The 17751-nt window shown below is 46.9% G+C and overlaps 5 protein-coding genes across 5 annotated transcripts; 2 read left to right on the top strand and 3 right to left on the bottom strand.

Annotated features, from left to right (window-relative positions):
* Positions 1-270: 270 nt before the first annotated feature.
* Positions 271-2205, top strand: CCR75_003215 (uncharacterized protein; the record flags this gene model as incomplete). Its single annotated transcript, XM_067961312.1, has 1 exon — positions 271-2205. The coding sequence occupies one exon, from the start codon at positions 271-273 to the stop codon at positions 2203-2205; it is 1935 nt and encodes a 644-aa protein (XP_067823177.1).
* A 490-nt stretch (positions 2206-2695) lies between these two features.
* Positions 2696-4403, bottom strand: CCR75_003216 (uncharacterized protein; the record flags this gene model as incomplete). The annotated part of the gene is made up of 2 exons (XM_067961313.1): positions 4004-4403; positions 2696-3940 (listed from the first exon to the last, which is right to left on the bottom strand). The coding sequence occupies exons 1-2, from the start codon at positions 4256-4258 to the stop codon at positions 2696-2698; spliced, it is 1500 nt and encodes a 499-aa protein (XP_067823176.1). The 5' UTR covers positions 4259-4403.
* A 617-nt stretch (positions 4404-5020) lies between these two features.
* Positions 5021-6982, bottom strand: CCR75_003217 (uncharacterized protein; the record flags this gene model as incomplete). The annotated part of the gene is made up of 1 exon (XM_067961314.1): positions 5021-6982. One exon carries the CDS (start codon positions 6980-6982, stop codon positions 5021-5023), a length of 1962 nt encoding a protein of 653 aa, XP_067823175.1.
* A 138-nt stretch (positions 6983-7120) lies between these two features.
* On the top strand, positions 7121-9041 carry CCR75_003218 (uncharacterized protein; the record flags this gene model as incomplete). The annotated part of the gene is made up of 2 exons (XM_067961315.1): positions 7121-8470; positions 8541-9041. 2 exons carry the CDS (start codon positions 7121-7123, stop codon positions 9039-9041), a joined length of 1851 nt encoding a protein of 616 aa, XP_067823180.1.
* Positions 9042-9067: 26 nt separating this feature from the next.
* CCR75_003219 (uncharacterized protein) lies at positions 9068-10510 on the bottom strand (the record flags this gene model as incomplete). Its single annotated transcript, XM_067961316.1, has 6 exons — positions 9068-9193; positions 9269-9468; positions 9530-9743; positions 9799-9985; positions 10062-10269; positions 10330-10510. The coding sequence occupies 6 exons, from the start codon at positions 10508-10510 to the stop codon at positions 9068-9070; spliced, it is 1116 nt and encodes a 371-aa protein (XP_067823179.1).
* Between the last annotated feature and the right edge of the window lie 7241 nt (positions 10511-17751).

Raw genomic sequence — 17751 nt, 5'->3', positions numbered from 1 at the left:
GCTAAAAAAAATAAAACTTCCATATTGATACTTCGTCAGCCCCTTCGACTGGAATAATTTATTTATAAGAAACAATTATTTTATACAAGTGCAATTTGGGATACAATCTTAGAATCACCACTATCCCTACCCGAACTAGTGATGTGGTGCACTCAGCACAAGCCCTTTCCAATTGCAGGATATAGGGAGTTGTGTTCAACAAAATTTCGAAGGAGTTGCGGGAAGACAGTTTTCACGACACATTTCTTCTCTTCAGAACTTATCGCCAGGATGCCTTCGAGTCCTAATACTTATCTTCCCGATGTGATCCTGCTATCGGCCGGCCTAGGCACGGCCGCTGGAGCGGCTCTGGCGCAGCAGGTACAGGAGCACCAAGCCCTGATGCAAGCGCAAGCGCAGCCCACGCAGTTGACTGAGACGGACAGTGAGTCCATGGCCATGACGGGCTCTCCACCCCCTTCCGCCTCTGCCAAGGCCAAGCCGCGCCGTCGTCGTGCCGATGGTAGTGGCAACTTGACAGTCGAGCAAAAGCGCCGCATCTGCGAAAAGCACCGCAGTACGCCAAAAATTACACAAAAGGATTTGTGTCGCTGGGCCAAGCTCGAGTTTAATCTCCAGCGAGCGCCTACGCAACCCACCATGAGCAACATCCTTAAGCACGAGCACATGTTCAAGGACAATGTACTAGGTGTATTAGGCTCCCAGCGTAAGACAATTCGCCCAACGCGTCATGCTCATTTTGACCAGGTCCTGGCGAATTGGGTCATGGAGCGTCAGAACAAGGGGAATATTACGGGCGATATGATCAAGACCAAAGGTCGTGAATTGGTCAAGCAAATGGGGCTTGAAGGCAAACTTGGGTTTTCGAATGGATGGCTGGCTTCATTTAAAGCGCGACATGGACTGATGAAGCGAGTGAATAATGTTCAGAGCGACAAGATCACTGTACACACGGGAGGAGTGACGATGAAAGATGGCGGTGCGTACGGCGGCATCCTTGACGCAAACAATGGGATGCTGCCCAACGGTCTTTCGGTGGATCCAAATTACATGTTGCCTCCTGTCTCGATGGATTTGACGCTCGAGCAGATTCAAGACTTGCTGCGAGACTATGTGCCTAGTGACGTCTATACTGTGGACGAGACGGGCTTATTTTACCGTGCGTCGCCCCATAAACTCGTTCAAGGCGATGAAGTTCAATCGATGTTGTCGGAAGAAGCACGATTGACGGTGTTGCTTGCTGTCAATGCGGATGCTTCGGATTTGATGGAGCCGTATATAATTGGGAACGTTGTGCCGCCCAAGACTATTAAAATGGCGTCGATTTCCCAGCTTGGATATCATTACGTATGCAGTAGTAAGGCACGCATGACGGTGTTTATTTTCCAGCAATGGTTGCGGGACTTCAATGCACGGATGGCTAGCGCTCATCGTAATGTACTGCTGCTTATGGATAATGCGCCGTCTCATGTCCTGGGATGCGTAGCATTATCCAATGTGCGGGTCGTGATGTTTGCTCCACACCTTGGCATGAAGGTGCAACCCATGCGAAGTGGCATTCTCCTCGCTTTCAAAGGCAAATATCGTTTAAAACACCTGACACTGGCTATCGACCATCTCGAAGATGGTCTTTCGGATATTTACCATGTCACGCAAGTTCAGGCCATGGGTTGGATCGTCGATGCTTGGCAGCAAACGTCTAGAGAAGTGATTGTAAATGCGTGGAAACCCCTTGGTGTTTTGGCATCGCTTAATCTTGATTCCAGTATGGATGGAGCTGATGATAAGAATGTGGAAGAAGAATTGTGGGGCCTACTCTATTGCCTGCAATTAAGTGGCGTGGTGAATACAAAAGTACTCATTAATTCACGCTGGGAGAATGACATTCATAAGCGTTTGAATGAAGATATGATTGAAGATCCAAAGGAAAATGACGAAGAATTTCGCGTGCCAAATGCCCCACCCGTTGAACGGTCCCGTGTAGGTGGGGCCCACCTTTCTATTGACGAGGAACAGCAGCCTGGCATCCAGCAAATTTCGGCGAAAGAGCAACTAAAAGCGTTTCGTGATGTCATTCGTTACCTCGAGCGCACTGGCTCAGCTGATGCGCGGGATCCGCAGTTGATGAATGTCATTGAATTTCTAAAAAAGAAGCAGCTCAGTCTGCGCTTTGACAATGCCAGTAGCACGACACTTACGATATAACTTGAGATTCGGGATGAGCTGTTTGCTTGGTTCGATACATTAACTGTGAATGCTCTTGTGTAGTAGCTTGAATTCGTTTAGTAGAATATGACGGACCATAAAGAAACAGAAGAAGCGTTTGATTTGTTTCGAGGTGTATTGCTCGCGAAGATTTTGTCGGCTCCATCGCCGAACGTATTGATTTATATATAAGAGCGTTTTTGACCAGTAATGATGCGATGATCGCGCTCTGATGAAGTTAAATAGGTGCAGCTGAATTGACGATTAATGGTAATTAATTGTACACAATCATTTTTTATTGCGAGCTACTACTCTAAGAAAATCAACAATTAAGTGACAGCAAATTTTCTTCTTTTGCTTTTTTTGTTCATACAAAATGTATTATGTATGTTACATTGCCAACGGCAAAGCCTGCAATTGAATCCCGAACCTATTCTACCATCAAGTTGTGTCAATTTTTTTGTATTGCCTTGCTTCCATGATAAGCAGATCAAGCGTGTCTAGCGGTCTTTAACAATTTGTAGTGCTTTGTGGGGATAAAAGTGTACGTTATGAGAGCTCCAAGAAGAGAAACTGTTGCGCTTAATGCCAACAGATACGATACACCAAATCGAGCTTCAATGATGCCAAATGAGGCCGCACCAATTGCAGCTCCGAGCTTTCCTGCTGCAGCGGCAATTCCATTTAGCTCCACTCGTACATCGTCCGAAAAAATTTCAGCGGGGAGACAGAATGTCCCCACGTTCGGTCCAAAGTTTGAAAAGAAAAATGTGAGCGCGTACATATTAAGCAGCAGTCCCCTGTAGTTTAATAGTTGCTCGTAGAAACCGCCAAGTGCTAAAAACAGCAGCGACATCACGAGAAAGCCCACAATCTGAATCGTTCTAAAGCTAACTTTACCGACTACACACACAGCAAGAAGGTTGCCGGGCAGTGCGATGATAGCCACAATTAGCGAGCAGAGAGCGATGTCCCCAAAATGATGTTTGTCCAAACCGTAGGTATCTCGCAGAATTATTGGCGTAAAGATGATATTTCCGTAGAACGTGACATCAAATAGGAACCAACTCGCGCTAGCACCAAACAGCTTTCGCTGTAATGACGTGCTATTTCGCACCTTATTCAATAACTTGAACCGACCAACCCCTTTTGTGTCCATTCGATTAAACTCCTTTAATGGAGTATTGGGTGACTTTGGCGTAAATTCTTTGACTTCGAATGCGCGTCGCAGCACAAAAAGACCGGGAAACGCACCTACTAGCAGTAGAATTCGCCACCCAATGGAGTGCTGTAGTTTTAGAGCTAGCATGATATAGGCCATGAGGGGTGCAAGTAATTGCCCGATGCCTTGAAAACTAAATACTGCGGCTACGATCTTGCTCTTATGATACTCATTTTGCGTAGGATTCGACTCCAATGCCGAGGCTGCGGATAGTGGGTAGACTCCACCGACGCCTACACCCAACACGAATCGACAGGCTGCCAGAACATAATATACTGAATCGGATCCCCATGGGAGAAGTGCGCTTGACGCCGCTCCTAGAATCGATAGCAATAACGTCAAGATCATCCCCTGTCTGCGTCCGAGAACAGCGCCGACATAACCAAATGTGAGTTGCCCCGCGACAGCTCCCAATAGCGAGCATGCGTCGACAGTGGACCGCAACTCTGGACTCGAATCAGGATACGATCGCTCAAGCATCATCAAGGCATAGTTGATGACTGCTAGATTATACTGTCATCGACACAGTGAGTCCAGACACGAGTACTGTATTAGTGCAATTGCTTTACAACGTACAGCAGTGCTGAGGTTGGCGACAGCGGACACTATAATCTGATTGCTAACCGTCTCATCGTCCGTACCTCTCTGTGTGGCTTCTAAGGCCGTGCTGCCATACCCTGGACGCATTGTCTGCGGATCATTTACCGGGAGATGCTCCAACACTCCTGAAGAGCTACTAGTCTTTGCGTTACGTCCATCGTTAGACGCGCGCTCGTGAAGTGCTACCTGATTCAGCAATAGCTCCGCTTTCATGCCTCTTGAATCGAGCATCTTAACTGAATGAGAAGGACTCTGGGGTCGCAAGGGACTTCTCGCGCGTCTATTGGCTTAGAATTCGCCAAGGCACGAATATCTTTTCATCTCAGGCATCCCTGGAAAATTGAGTCCATGTAAACGAGACGTCACTTCATTCCCGTGCTGAGTCAACAATCGACGATTTTGACTATTCTGGAGCATATTTGCTCCAGCCGGCATTCCTACCTCTTTTCGGTCATAACGTAACGTCACCATCCTTCCCGTAACTTCAACTTGAAGTCAAGTTGTGACGACGGTCAAACCAATTTAAATGAATAAAAGAATTTTATTACAATCAAGGATGAAAGACTAAATGTTTCTGACCCCGCTAACATATTCCAATCTCTTGTGACGACGATGCGTTACAATCAGCGTTACGGTAAAAAGTTGTAAAGCTAATAACGAAGCACAAAAGACCTAAAGTTTTTTTTCTACTTCTTTTAAATGGCCTGACGAGTGGCAATATGCGAGTACGATTGCAAGCTTCTTGTTGTTGCGTTGCATGATGAAGGTATATAGCCAAGCAAGGAATGCCACTTTTTAGTTACATTGCAGAGAATTCAACAAATAGCAAATGTGAAAGAAAACATCACGTGTTGTTATGGGCTTAATTAGCAGACCGCTCATATTCGCAATGAAAAATAAATACGCAGAGAAAAACACTTATGTCCGGAGTAATTCTAATTATTCTACAACAAATTTGCAGCACCACTTTTAATCAATACTACTTGCATCATTTTACAGTCGATGCTCTTTGCCTGCATTAATAGGTGTATTTTCAAAATAAGTTTGAAGCCGCTCCGATGGAATAGCTATCCAGAAGTAGTAGCGTCCAGACGTAGCACTGTGTTTTTCTGCATCAACGCGTGTCATATCATCCATTGAAAATAGCGTGCGAAGACTGGCATTGTCCGCATCAAGGCGATCAAGGAGCTCGTACCCGTGATAAATCAGAAACTGCACGCTCGGGATGGGTACTTCACCTTTTGACAAGTCTGTTTTAGAACGCAGCTCATCCATCAATTTTATGATAATGTAGCTGCGCAATTGCTCGCTCAGAAACGGACGCATATCGTACACATACACGCGGCTCTTTTCGTCAAATACCGTGTCAAACACATTGTGGCTTCGAGCTGCGTCGTATAGCGTGTTCGCCATATTTTCACGTCTTTGGGCCAACAGCGACTGCAATAGACTCAATGTCGTATGAAGGCTTAGCACAAACCTGCCTTCCCTGTCAACTAATGGTAGCTTCTCCTCCAACACTGCTTCGTATGCCAGCTCAGGGTGACGCTTGCGCACACAAGTGCGTACAAGAATGTCATATACACGTGGGTCCGCAGGCACATTATATTTTATCATTTCACGCCATAGATAGATAGATCTACCACAATGATCTTCTTCGCGCAGGCGCCGAAAGAATGCTTCGATGACAGTATCATTCCGCAGCTCGTCCGTATTGGGATAAAGCGCCCGAAGAACGCCATCGGGGTTCATGTAAGCAGCCAGACCCATCGAACCGACGAGACTTCCACAAAAAAGTGTCGTCATCATGTACTCTTCGTAATTAATGAATGGTACAAACGACATGCCCATCATAGCCATGCCCACGAGTATAGTTTTGACCTTCTTCTGGTCAATCGCCCCAATTTCACCATGGTAGACGGCATGCATCATGGTAATAAATGTCACCAGATCGGGCTTGATCTTGCGGTCTTTTAATTCTTCATACATTTGAAAGGCTACCGCCAAGTTGCTTGTCTTTCCGCAGGCTTTTAGCATTACGTTATAATGCACCAAGTTTAATTGGATTGCTGTCGTCTTGAGCTCATTCATAAGGGCCAAGGTGCCGTCAAAGTCTCCACTCGCTGCGTGGGCATCCATTAAAATCGCATAGGTATGTCCATCCGCGGCAATTCCTTGCTTTTGCATTTTGTCAAAAAGAGCAAGCGCTTCTGTCACGTGACCCCCACGTGCATACGCACTCATTAGATTGTGGTAAGTAATATCATTCATTTCGATGCCCACATCTTGCATCTTTGTCAGTACATTTTGCACCCGTTGTGGATCTTTAGACGCTCCCGCAACAGCGAGCAATGCTGAAAATACTCGCGCGTTTGGGATACTGCCTCGCCTGACTGCCGCATCAAAGATTTGAAAGCCTTTATCAATATCTTCGAGTGCAGCACAAGCTTGGATGACACTGGAAAGGGCTGAATTTAGTAAAAATACGTCCCTATTCATTAATATCTCCGCCAGCGTTATAACTTCCTTATTGCGTCCCGCTTTTTGATAGATTCGTAAGCATTCCATCTCTGCCATGCCGTGGATAAATTGAGCCCTTTGAACGATGTGGCAAAGAGGTATTGCGGCTGTGCACTGCTCTCGAGTCTTGCATAGCTGCAGCACACTAGATACGCGACGCAAATAATCCATACACGGCTGGAAAGATTTACCATCGCGCTTTGACTCCTGCACAAGAGCCTCCACGTTGATCACAACTTGATTGAGCGAATTGCGACCTCGTGCTCGGGTAGGGCTGGTTTTAAGCGGACTCTGACTCCGCTTGCGAGGCATTACTTTACGCTCTGCTTTTGCCGTGGAAAATAGAGCCGGCGATGCAAAAATCGAGCGCATCAAGTTCCCTGCATTTCGGCGATTATTGAGCGCCCCACTCCACTTTAGGAGTCTTCGCTGCATACTTGACTGGTGATTGATCCGGCACTACCGAAACTCATATGTTACAGAATAGGTCATTATCAAATAAAAGGCGAATTGAATCTTCTTGCCTACCACTTTGCAAACAACTTCGCCTTGTCACCTCCTAGGCCTTTTCTAATGCAAAAGATAGGTGATGGAGAAAGTAGTGCCTCAATTGCTCCAACATCGACCGATTTTGCAAATGATACGTGCAAGCCAAAGAATTCGTCAAAGAAACGCTCCAACGCTGGCTGGATCTGGACCCTCACAAAAGAAGAGAGGGTGCCTCTTGCTATAGGTGTCACAGGTATGACCATAGCTTCGGCCATGAATTTGATTTTTCCACGTATAATGGGCAAGGCCATTGACGTGGCGGCGGGAAAGCCTGCTCCGGGGGGTCTCAGTCGTAAAGGTTTTGTCGTGGTCGTGTTTGCCACCTTTGTTACCGGCTCGGTGGGCTCATTTCTGCGAACATACTCGCTTGGTATGGTGGCGGAGCGCATTGCTGCGAAGTTGCGCAAAAAATTGTATAAAGTGTTGCTGTCACAGGACCTTCTATTCTATAACGATCGTAAGGTAGGCGAATTGGTGACAAGACTCAGTAGCGACTGCCAGCAGACAGCAAATGCAGTTGTAGATGTACTTTCGAATGGTTACAGGTCACTTAACTCAGCTATCGGTGCGTCCTGCATGCTAATGACCATCTCACCGAAGCTCACGTTGGTTTCGCTCACCATTTTGCCGCTCGTGGGCACGGGGGCAATGCTTTCTAGCAAGTTCTCGAGCCGTCTGGCCAAAAAGCACCAAAACTCAGTGGCAAATATGACTGGAGTAGCCGAGGAAAGTTTAAACAATATCTTAACAGTCAAGCTCTTTTCAGCAGAGCAAAACGAATTGAATCGTTTTGAGAAGATAAATAAAATTATTCTGGCCAACTCCAAGCGTGCAAAGCGCGCTCGCGGGCTGTTCATGGGAGGCCTTTCGCTGTCTACAAATTGCTCATTGTTCTCAGTGCTCTACTTTGGTGGATCGCTGGTAAAATCCGGTGAACTGACTATTGGTACGCTCACGTCATTCGCATTGTACAGCGGCTTTATGGGTCTTGGCTTCTCTGGGGTTTCATCTTGCTTGAGTGACATAAAGAAGACCCGAATGTCGTCGGAGGCTCTATTTGACCTGCTATCGCTGCCAGCTGCTGCAGATGGTGAAGGCACGCTAGCCGCTGTGAAGGGCCATGTATGCTTTAACAATGTGTCGTATGCGTATCCGTCTCGTCCACAAATCATGGTGCTTGACCGCTTAAATGCGGAAATGAAACCCGATGAAGTGGTGGCGATTGTTGGTAAAAGCGGTGCTGGAAAATCGACTCTTGCATCACTGATTTCGAAAATAATCAAGCCCACTAGCGGATCAGTAACTCTTGATGGCGTAGATATTGCGACGCTAAATACATCGTGGCTACGCAGCCAAATTGGTGTTGTTAATCAGGTTCGTAGTTTGAACGATTTGTATATTTTCAATGTACTCAAGCCTAAATTCTGCTATTTTTGTGGAGCAGGAACCATCGCTTTTTGCATCATCTATCGCTGAAAATATCGCTTACGGTTGCGAAACACACAATTACGAGCAGCTCGTCTCTGCTGCCAAGGAAGCATATGCGCATGACTTTATTATGAAATTGCCAAACCAGTATAAAACATTCGTGGGTGAAAAGGGTGTTGAGCTTTCGGGTGGTCAAAAGCAGCGCATTGCCATTGCCCGCGCGCTTTACAAGACAACAAATATTTTAGTCTTCGATGAAGCCACTAGCTCTCTGGACGGTCATAGCGAGGAAATGATCCGTCGAGCGATGCTGCAAGCAGCAAAGAATCGAACAGTGTTGATTGTTGCCCATCGGCTTAACACCATTAAGCATGCTGACCGCATTATCTTGCTGGAGGAAGGCGTGATAGCCGAGACTGGCACATATGGGGAGCTGAATCAGGAAGGCACCAGATTTTATGACCTCGCCCACAACCAATCATCTTTTGTAATAGACACAGCAGACCAAAAGGATTAAAAAAGTTTCATTTCTGGTCTGCTTTTCTACTCGACTTTATTGGCGACAGAATCCTGCGTGCTCTCACTTTGTAGCTTTAAGGTGCACGATGGACACTGAGCAATGACCATTTCAAGCTGGTCAGCATATCCATTCATTTGTGCCAAATTTTCCTAAAAGTGCAAACAAAGGCTATCAATACCACCGCAAATATATAGACAATCTATCGAGAAACACTCGGCGCATACCTCTAGAATCTTAAGACGCCCTTTCATGACTTCTTTCTCCTGGGTCTCTGAATTGCTATTAGCAGAGGTTGTCGACTGAGCTATCTTGACTTCTTGCTCTAGCTCTTCAATTTTAGCACCCTTATTTTTGGCATCTTGCTCAAGTTCTTTGCTCTTCGCTACTGATTCGTTGTGCTTGAACTCAAGCGCAGTGTACATGTCTAGAGTTTGGGATGACTCATAACACCATCAGTGTCACTATGTTGCAAAAGAATGGAGTACCTTTTAGTGCCGATTGAGCCAATTCAAGTTTAGAGATTTGATCCAGTAGCTCGGTGGTTCGAAGCTCAGTCTCTACATTTGCACTATCATTTTGGTCTACATTGCCACTTGTAGGTAACAACGAGCTACAGTCACCATCCAAGGCAGCGGCATGCTTTATCTTTGCTGCGATTTCTGATACTTTTATCTCTGCAGCAATACTTGACTCCTCCGGCTGATAAACGGGTTAGATAAATGTGTGTGCAATGGAATGCGCACGATGCCAATACCTTGCTGTCAGTATGAAGCACTTGTTGCTCACTTATTTCGTCGCCCAAAACACGCTTGCGCTTTTTCTGATTAGCCTGCCCCGGCTCGCTGCATGATTCAGTAGCGTCTACATTGAATGTAGCTGGGTGGGTAACATTCAGCTGTCGAAGAACCTGGACGCTCGATTTAATGCGCGAAGCAAGCGACCTTAGCACACACCGTTATATTGAGCATCAAATTTATAGAATTCATGAGAACGTACGTAGCTGCATGTAAGACTTACTGAATGTATTGCTGCTTGATAGTCCAAGTCGAGGTCTCCAGATCCTTCAGTTTTTTTGTCATCGAAGCGTGCGTCTCCCGCGCAAACTGCAAGTCGAATTCGTACTTTTCAAGCTGCTTATTCTGGTGCTCTTTTGCCTGCTTTAATGTTCCAATCTCCTCACATAGCTTCAGCTTGCTTGCTCGAGCAGCAGCAAGCTCAGCTTGAGCTACTCACTCCGCACTATCAGTATTCGTGTGCTTCCTATCTTAGACAAGCTATGTCATACTCTGTTGCAGATGATCTCTTAGTATCTTCTGCTTTGTAGTGGCTGATGTGACCTCGACACTTTGCTGTTGCTTGCGCTCTTCACATCGCCTCAGCTCCTGCAGTATGTTGTCAAACTCAGCAAAGCATGGCTTCCCACAGCCTGCGCTTGCATTGATGCCATTCTCCAATGTGACCTTCATTCTTAAATTCTACGCAGACTTACGCCTTGGACTTTTAAGACTGAGCGTGGGGTCAGTGCTGATTCAAAGTTGAAGGATCATCACTCTGAGCAAGCTCGGTGTCATCGAATCACAATAAGCACATCTAGTGCCAGCTCTTATATAGGAGTTTGGTGTTGTCATCTAGTCTTTAATGCCGTCGTACCAATTAAAGCTTTTAGGCAGTGAAGAAGCAGAAAAATCATATGAACTATATTTTCACGGTGCTCGACGCTAACATGATATCCAAAAATGATGTTGGCTTCACATCAGGTTAAAACTGGCCTTTCAAAACTCCTCCCTGTGACACAGTCCTTGACAAAACACTTAAATATTGCTCTTTGACGGTGACTTCTATCTATTTATTTAAACCGATCATTGGGACGATTTCACCAATCATGGCGCAGCCAATGCCGGTATAGCTTGTCCGCAGGCAATATTTTCACAGTCTCTTGAGCAATCGGAAAATTGTTGATGAGCATAATAGCCCATATAGGCCTTTATATCTACTTGCTACGCGATCCAGTCAGCACTAAACGCGCGCAAGACAGAGACCGATAAGTGTAACGGGGTGTATCGTTACATGAAATTAACACTTAAAGGTTGTTAATTAATATATTATCTAAAAGGTAGATAATATTTGGAGGATATTACTTAATATAGTAATGTTCAGAAATTTATCCATAAATAGGGTTAGACCATTATATCTATTTATCCCGCAGACTAATCAACTGTAGATGTAAACAAAAGAGAGAGGCAGATAAGATAAGATAAGATAAGATGTCAATTGCATGTTTAGTATTGGTTTATAATTAAGTTAGCGTTAACTTAATTATATTCATACAGTTTTCATGTAACCCTCTTTAAGCTAGTTGCCTTAAAGAGAAGTCTTCCTCTGCACGTACTAGTGTACGTGAAATAACGTAAGGCACCACTCGCAACTGAAGCAGTGCGAAGTGGACTTGTACTGAAGCAGTACAAGTCGTAGTGCCCCGTTACACCTGGTAGCACTTTGGAGTCCGTCCAAGGACCACATTTCATTATCTAACATGGACATGTTAGATGATAGTGGGAATAAGCATCACGTTTCGCGTGAAAGCTACTCCTTTCTTAGTAACATAGAAAGGAGTGCGGTCGAACGAATGAGTTCGACCGTAGGAAACGATGCCATCTTGGCCATGCTTGCTGTCCGGTTTGGATAGAGATGCCCTCTATTCAGCCATCGCCAAGTTTATACATCATGAACTTGACGAGATGAAGGAGAAGGTAGCCTTGCTGAAACAGCAAGGCTCTCAACAGGCAGAACTGTTGAGGTCACAGCAGGTACAGACCCCTGTACCTGGAATGACGCACACGCGTCGTCCCGAAACCTTCAAGATAGATATCTCTAAGTATAGGGGAGTCGGAAAAGACTCCCTCTGAGTGGTTGTCGAGTTGGACGATGCCATAAGGGCACGTCACATCGTCGACGAGCAAATGCAAGTCGCATTCGCTTTGAGAATTACCAAGAAGTTGAAGGAATTATCCTTTGGGTTTTGCATACTTAAATGCAACCTGGTCAATACATAAGCATAAATTTGTGTTAGCATGGACAAAGTCTATCAAACACTATCGGCATACAACAACATCGCGTGTGGAAGGAGGCCATGATACTATTAAAAATGGATAGCAATTTCTACAGGCAACTAACCAGTTGTCTATGAAAAGCTGCTTCTTGCATGTCAGCAGCAGCAGGAGACTATCAGCTATCAGGTTGCTTATGATCAATCTCATAATTTAATCCAGTTGAGAAATGGATTCTGGACTGCAGTGAATAGAAAGATATCTCATTTGGCTCTAAAGATGGATATTTCTGCCTCACTACATGCCTTCCAGTCATAAGCTTTTCTCACATTGTACCAACCACAGGTACATAAGCAGTATCAAAGAACACTGCCCAATGAGGATAGAACATGTTCATCTTTAAGAGCAACATGCAATCCTTCCTCCACCAGCAGCTACTGCTTGAACAAAGCTTAATGAGAGCAAATGAAGATCTGCTTGTCAGAGATCCTGTGTTGAGACGGCAGCGTGGACGGCCCACTGAAAGTGCATGACGTGATCCCTCACCTTCTAGAATATGTGGATGAAGCAGCAGGCACTTCTGCAGCAAATGGCAGGAAGCGAAAGTGTGGTGAATGTTAAGCAAAGGGACTTCTTAAAAGGACATGCCCTGAACGCGAAAGATTTCCAACAATTTTTGGAGCAGATGTAATAGGCACTAAATCCAGAAATTTGAAGAAGTACCTTGAAGGACAGGAGAACTATTAAGCATAGAGGATCTTTGAACTAAAATGAAGTAGATTAAAGAGCTGTAGAGAACCATTCCAAGAAGATATATAGACTATAGCACAAAATATGTAATGGAGCAACCCATTATATTAAGTAGTCATATTTTATTACAAAATTACATACATTAAGTGTAGGCAGTATCCGGATAGCGGATACTGCGCGTCTATTTATTATTGGTTTATTATTGGGGTGCCAGACCCAATAATTAGCCAATAATAATTAGTTCTATATTTGAGTGGTTCCCATGAGCTAGGGAACATATTCGCACTTACTGCAAATTACAAAAACACAAATAAATAGAGTTAAAATTACCCTATAAATCACAGCGCTTCCTCAGCTTAATTATTAGTGTAAGACGGTAACGGGCTCTCACCCCGTTATACCTGGTAGCACTTAGTAGTCCTTCCCATGACCAAGTTCGAGATGGATATGAGTGAATCTTCGATGGCTCCAGCAGTTTCGCTGGAGCATGCAGATTTTCCCCATCTCACTACAGTAGAATGGCAGGCATTACACCGCCTCGCGGCGGTGTCGGGTGAAATCTTCGTGACGTCGCTGCTGAGCACAGCGACGCCCGAACAACACCGTGCCGCCATCCAAGACTACATGGTGCGCGAGCTCGCCGACGCGAACCGGCGAGTACATACTCCCTCGCGCCCCTCCCATTACGATGCAATTAAAATGGAGACGTCGACGTACTCTGGTGATGGTCCAGATCGTCTCCCCCTTAATCGCTGGCTTAGGGAGATTGATATCGCCATAGCGTCAAGGTTGATTGACGCTCCGACGGCCAAGGTAAATTTCCTACTGTCTCGGCTTGTTGGTAAAGCCAAAGAATGGGCTCTTGGGAAGCTCGTTGTAAACGAGTTGGCATTCTCCACGCTGGACGATATCCAGCGCGACTTACGACTGGCGTTCGAGCCCCCTCAAGATGAGTCACGCTTGCGCGCAGACTTCTTTTCACTTCGACAGGGCAAGCTGTCGATGCGCGATTACGTACAGAAGACGCGACATCTTGCTTTGTGTATCACCACGCAGCCGATTGACATGGCTTCACAAGTTCATGTCTTTGTCTTTGGTATGCAAGAGGGCATGACCCGCTATTACCTCACACGTGCTGAACCTAAGACTCTTGAGGAGGCATTTGCCCTCGCGCTTCGTGAAGATTACACGGTCGCGTCGTCATACTTGCAGGCAGCGTCGCAACGCCCGCGTACCTCTGGCCCAGAGCCTATGGAAATTGACGTTATTGATGTCGCGGCAAGCAATTTGGCCGCGAAATTCGAAGTCAAAACACGATGAAGTGTTATCGGTGCGGCAAGACAGACCACCGTGCGGCCGTCTGCCGAGCATCAGCGCCGGTGTCCATGAACACAGCTGTCTCACGTGGAGATACTGTGTCGTCGGTGGTCCCGCCAAAAAACGAGCGGTTCCAGTAGGTGCGGGGCTCCCTACTGGCAGTAATGGAGCCCCGAGTACTCAGGTGGCACCTCGAGCTCCTAGCCTCAAAGTGATACATACTCACTTCAATGCCACCACCATGCGCGATGATTCGAGACTGATAATTATCAGTCTCATCGTTGCTGGAGTTAAACGACCACTTCGAGCGTTGTTAGATCCGGGTGCATCCAACAACTTCTTTCGAGCATCATGTTTGTCTATTCTCCCGTCTACAATTAAGGTTCGAGAAGGTCCAGGTGACATCGTTGTCAAACTTGCTGATGGACAACCACAGCGTGTCCCGCGTAAAACAGTGGTTAAACTTGCTGATGGGCAACCACAGCGTGTCCCGCGTAAAACAGTGGTTGCCGTACACGTTTGACGGCTTCCAAAGTAATGACGAATTTCTGGTGTACGAGATGAATTATGCATTCGATTGCATCTTGGGGATACTGTGGCTGTCACGGTATCAGCCGACGATAGACTGGCTATCTCGGTCCGTCAAACGACGAAGCGGTTACGACGTAAGTGAAGTTTTCACTCATCTGTTGGTTGCGCCATCCGATTGGCCTCACGTCAGGGTCGTGAACGAACTCGCCACGACTAGAAGTCAGCACAGAGAGAGCGATGGCCCTCTGTGTCCGGTATGTTCAGTCACACTGATAGAACCACAAAACGAGGCGGTCGAACAGAGGTTCCCGCAAACACAGACATCGGTCGAGCAGGGGCTCCCGATTCACAACGAGGCGGTCGAACAGGGGTTCCCGCACACAAGGATATCGGTCGAGCAGGGGTTCCCGAGTTCTATCGAGGCGGTCGAGCAGGGACCCGCGTACAACTACGTCGGCCGAGCAGAGGCTCCCGATCAACATCGAGGCGGTCGAGCAGGGACTCCCGCATACACACACAACGGACGAGCAGAGGCTCCCGATTGTAACCGAGGTGGTCGAGCAGAGGCTCCCACATACATCTGAGGCGGTCGACGACGAGCTCCCGCCTCTTATCGACGGGAATGAACGGACTGCGGATTCAAATGTGAACGCCGTGGTGGAGACAGAGCTCCCACGTCTAGCGGGGGGTACTTCATCCTCCAGCGACAGCGATGTTCCAGCATCGAGCAGTGGCTTAAGACGCACGAGAAAGCGTAAACGCAAGAAAGGTGCACGCCGGTCGCCAAGACGACGGAATTCTCGCTCAAGCGCCGTTGATGATGATACTTTATGGACGGAATCCGTATGTGCGCTTGAATATGTGGAAGGGTCTTCACAACGTGGCCGCTACGTTGAGGTAGCGAGCCCTCGGTGCACTGTTGCAGAGATCACATCTCTATTAGCCCTACCATGGAAAGATTTCCTTCACGACCTCAAGGCCGGCGACATCGAGCAAGTGTGCATCATATCAGCCGCCGAAGCAGCTAGTGGAGAAGTTCTGGAGGCTCGCCCAAAGAGCGCTGAGCCCAAATCAGCGCGCGAAGAACGTTTCGTGGCACAGTCTTGGGAAGCCCTTCGTGCTTCGGGCAACCCCGTCTATGATATCGCGCGTGACATGGCCGACATCTTTCCGGAGAAAATCCCCGCTGAGCTTCCAGCGGATCGTGGTGTGCGACACGAGATCGATCTCGTGCCAGGATCGAAGTATTGCGTGACGCGGCAGTGGCCGCTACCGCGTGACCAAGTCATCGCAATTGATGATTTTTTTGAGGGCCGCCGTAAGGCAGGACACGTTCGCGAAAGCATCTCGCCACATTCGAGCGCGAGTTTCTGTGTGAAGAAAGCCACCGGCGGTTGGCGCATCGTGCATGCTTTTAACATGTTGAATGACTCCACGATTCCGGCTCAAACACCAATTCCTCGGAAAGACATGGTACTGGATACCATGTCCGGCAGCGAGATTTTAGCGCCATAGACCTAGCAGACGGGTTTTACCAGATTTTAATGAGGGACAGTGATATCCCGTTCACCGCTGTCAGCGCACCGAGTGGGATGCTTTGGGAGTGGCTAGTCATGCCACAAGGCCTTAAGAACGCTCCAGCAACGTTCAACCGGAAGGTGACACAAGTGCTTCGGCCACTACGTGATTTTGCTCCAAGTTATTTCGACGATATTTTTGTTCACAGCCGCGCTGAGCAACAACTCAGCGCTACGGAGGTCCACCTTCGGCACTTGAAACAGGTGTTCCAAGTGATGCGCGAGAACAAATTGTACGCAAATTTGAAGAAGTGTGTCTTCTGTGCTCCCGAGATACCAGTTCTTGGATGTTATGTTAGCAAGGAGGGTGTCCGTGCTGATCCCGAGAAAGTGTCATCGATATATTCCTGGCCTACGCCTAGGAACCAAACGGAACTACGCTAATGGCTTGGCTTGGCCAATTACTTGCATAAGTATACGAAGAACTTTGCAGAGCTCATCCAGCCACTATCGACTCTACTGAAGAAAGACGCAGTTTGGTCATGGAAAGCTGAACATCAGTCTGCCTTCAACTCTGTGAAAAAGAGCTTGTCTGAAGCACCAGTGCTGATGTTGCCTGATGATTCCAAGCCATTTCACGTCGTCTGTGATGCGAGAAATTTCGCAATTGGATGTGCCCTCATGCAGTTTGACGATGAGGGCCGAGAGCGCGTCGTGAGCTTTCAGTCACGGCAGATGAAACCTGCAGAGAGAAACTATCCGGTACATGACAAGGAACTTTTGGCTATGCGCTACGCGCTGATCAAGTTCAGAGTATATTTGCTCGGCGAGAAGATGTTTTCGGTCTATACAGATCACGCATCATTGCGTACCGCCGTCAAGACTCCCCACTTGTCCCAGCGTATGGCACGTTGGTTGTCATACTTCTCAGAGTATAATTTCGTGGTCTTTTACAAACCCGGCAAGAACAACATTCTTGCTGACGCGCTTTCTCGACGTCCCGATTATGATCCTTGACGTGACATGGGTCATCAGCCAGGCAGTGCTGAAGACGAGGACGACGACATTTGTTTATGCTGTGCTGAGCAGGGGCTCAATGCAATGATTTCGACACCTGAGCTGTCAATCCGGACTCAAATCGCTGAGTCATATGCGAACGATTCATTCTACACGGGAATTATCAATAACCTTCGACACCCTAGTGAGGGTTCACTCGCGAAGTTGACGAAACCAACGCGTGATAACATCAAGCGTTCCGCGCTTGATGGTCCGCTGCTGACTTATACAATGGACGTTTTCGACCCACCGCGCGTCGTCATCCCTGCTGATGACGACCTCCGCGCACGATTGGTGCATGAATTTCATGACACTCCAGCTGGTGGTCATTTGGGTCGCGAGAAGACGTTCGCGGCCATTTCTCGTGTGTTTTTCTGGCCGCGTATGTAACGGGGTGTATCGTTACATGAAATTAACACTAAAAGATGTTAATTAATATTATCTAAACGGTAGATAATATTTGGAGAAAATTACTTTATATAGTAATTT

The sequence above is a fragment of the Bremia lactucae genome, linkage group LG1 (genome assembly GCF_004359215.1).
Source record: "Bremia lactucae strain SF5 linkage group LG1, whole genome shotgun sequence".
NCBI lineage: Eukaryota > Oomycota > Peronosporomycetes > Peronosporales > Peronosporaceae > Bremia > Bremia lactucae.
Note: the sequence above shows the minus strand (reverse complement) of the source record. Positions and strands in the feature narration are given on the sequence as shown.